Source organism: Penaeus monodon, chromosome 25 (assembly GCF_015228065.2).
Source record: "Penaeus monodon isolate SGIC_2016 chromosome 25, NSTDA_Pmon_1, whole genome shotgun sequence".
In the NCBI taxonomy this organism is placed as follows: Eukaryota; Metazoa; Arthropoda; class Malacostraca; order Decapoda; family Penaeidae; genus Penaeus; species Penaeus monodon.
In genome coordinates this window covers 10,737,878-10,739,485 of record NC_051410.1, presented here as the reverse complement: position 1 = coordinate 10,739,485, position 1,608 = coordinate 10,737,878, and the positions used below count along the sequence as shown (strand labels likewise).

General features: G+C 44.4%; 1 protein-coding gene across 1 annotated transcript in view; it reads right to left on the bottom strand.

Annotated features, from left to right (window-relative positions):
* LOC119589040 (phenoloxidase-activating factor 2-like) overlaps nt 1-1,608 on the bottom strand; it is a 7,658-nt gene that overhangs the window by 1,114 nt on the left and 4,936 nt on the right. The window contains exons 3-5 of the mRNA XM_037937616.1: nt 1,238-1,425; nt 852-1,000; nt 5-273 (exon numbers count right to left, since the gene is read on the bottom strand). Of these exons, the coding sequence (XP_037793544.1) occupies nt 5-273; nt 852-1,000; nt 1,238-1,425 (606 nt within the window). The remainder of the gene's footprint in view (nt 1-4; nt 274-851; nt 1,001-1,237; nt 1,426-1,608) is intronic.

The window sequence follows — 1,608 nt, the reverse complement described above, 5'->3', positions numbered from 1 at the left end:
CCCTCAAAAGCGTTCTTCCCCCATCCCGAGCTGACGCAGATCATGCCGTCGAACGTCTGGCGCGGGGGCGGGAGGCAGACGGTCTGCACGGTGGCCCCCATTTCCGCTGCGCGTTCCAGGATCAGCAGGGCCACGTCGTAGTTGATGTTCCGCGAGTCGTAGTTGGGGTGGAGGAGGATTTGGCTCACGCCGATTTCCTGGTGGAGTATCGGTTCCGATGGGTTCTTGAAGTCCCACTCGCCGAGTCGGACAACGATGTCGTTTGTCTGTTTGCTGTAGCGTTGGACGGGGAGGGGAGAGAAATATTAGCAAGTCAGTCCAGTGTGATTTGCTCAGTGGGTCATTTTCTGGTCGTAATTGGAATGATTTCTCGGTTGTTTAACGCGCAGAGACCGTGTTACTCGAGAATCACGAATGTCGTATTTTACAACACGTTATGCTACACCACATCTAATTTTCTGTTACATGAAAAAATCCTTTACAAGAATATAACAAATGTTGTCACTCAGTATCCGTTAAAGGCACACGCGAAGTAGCGTTATGTTTGACCAGGAATATCAGAAAACATAAAACATTCATGGCTTAAATAATTTACGTGCACATGTTCTTTCTTAGTATACACATATATCGAAGTGAACATTTAACCACGCGAAATATAAGAATAAAATACCTTTTTTACATATATAGTAATACATGGAAAGATTTTTAAAAATTATACGGAAGTACCAGCCACTTGCCTTAGTTGTTAGCAAAAGTTTAATATACAAGTCTTACAAACTCATTAAAAGTGCATTCTAGTGTTATGCCACAAACCTAAACCCCTTCAAAGAGAGAGAGACACACACACGTACTCCTGCACATTATGAGCTGCTGTGAGGACGACCTGCGGGTGGATGAGGGAAGCCCCACACACATACACGGGGATCCCTCCAGTGCCACTCACGCCTCGAGTTAGAACCGCTGCCATCCAAGGGAACTCTCCGAACTGCGCCTGGCTGTCCTTGTGAAGGGAAAACATACCATTCAGTTCAGTGAGTTCTGAAATAATACTGATTTCTTCCCACAACACAGGTTTACAGCCAGTGATCTGCAATCATCTGATATATCCAAACAGAACACTTATCATAATAAACTTGAAACTGAGCAACAACAGCAATAGAAATATATAGAAAAGATGAAGACCTATTGGATTTCGCTTAACAAGCATCTCGGAAAAACTCGGAATAAAACAACTCACATTGAATCCCTGAAAGTTAGCCCCAACGCCGAGCTCGTTCCTCTGACCGCACATGGTCACTTGCTTCTCTGGCGTCGGCGGGGATTTGTTTGGGTCAAAGTTCTCGCAACATATGTCGTTCACGTCGTCTGGACATGCGCCGTTCACTCGCAGGTCAACCATAGTCACTGTTCCATCTTCGTTTCCAGCTGAAGAAACAAAGAACAATATATGGTTAGTGCTGCAAACAATATTTCTGCCAAAAGAGAAAGCTAAATTCACCATAAGACCTTCCGTGAATACCGTCCTGGTAGAAATATACTTGTTTGTTGTTCTTCAGAATGTAAAGGGAGAATATATTCTTTGTCTGTCAGTTAGCTCGCCTTTTTAGT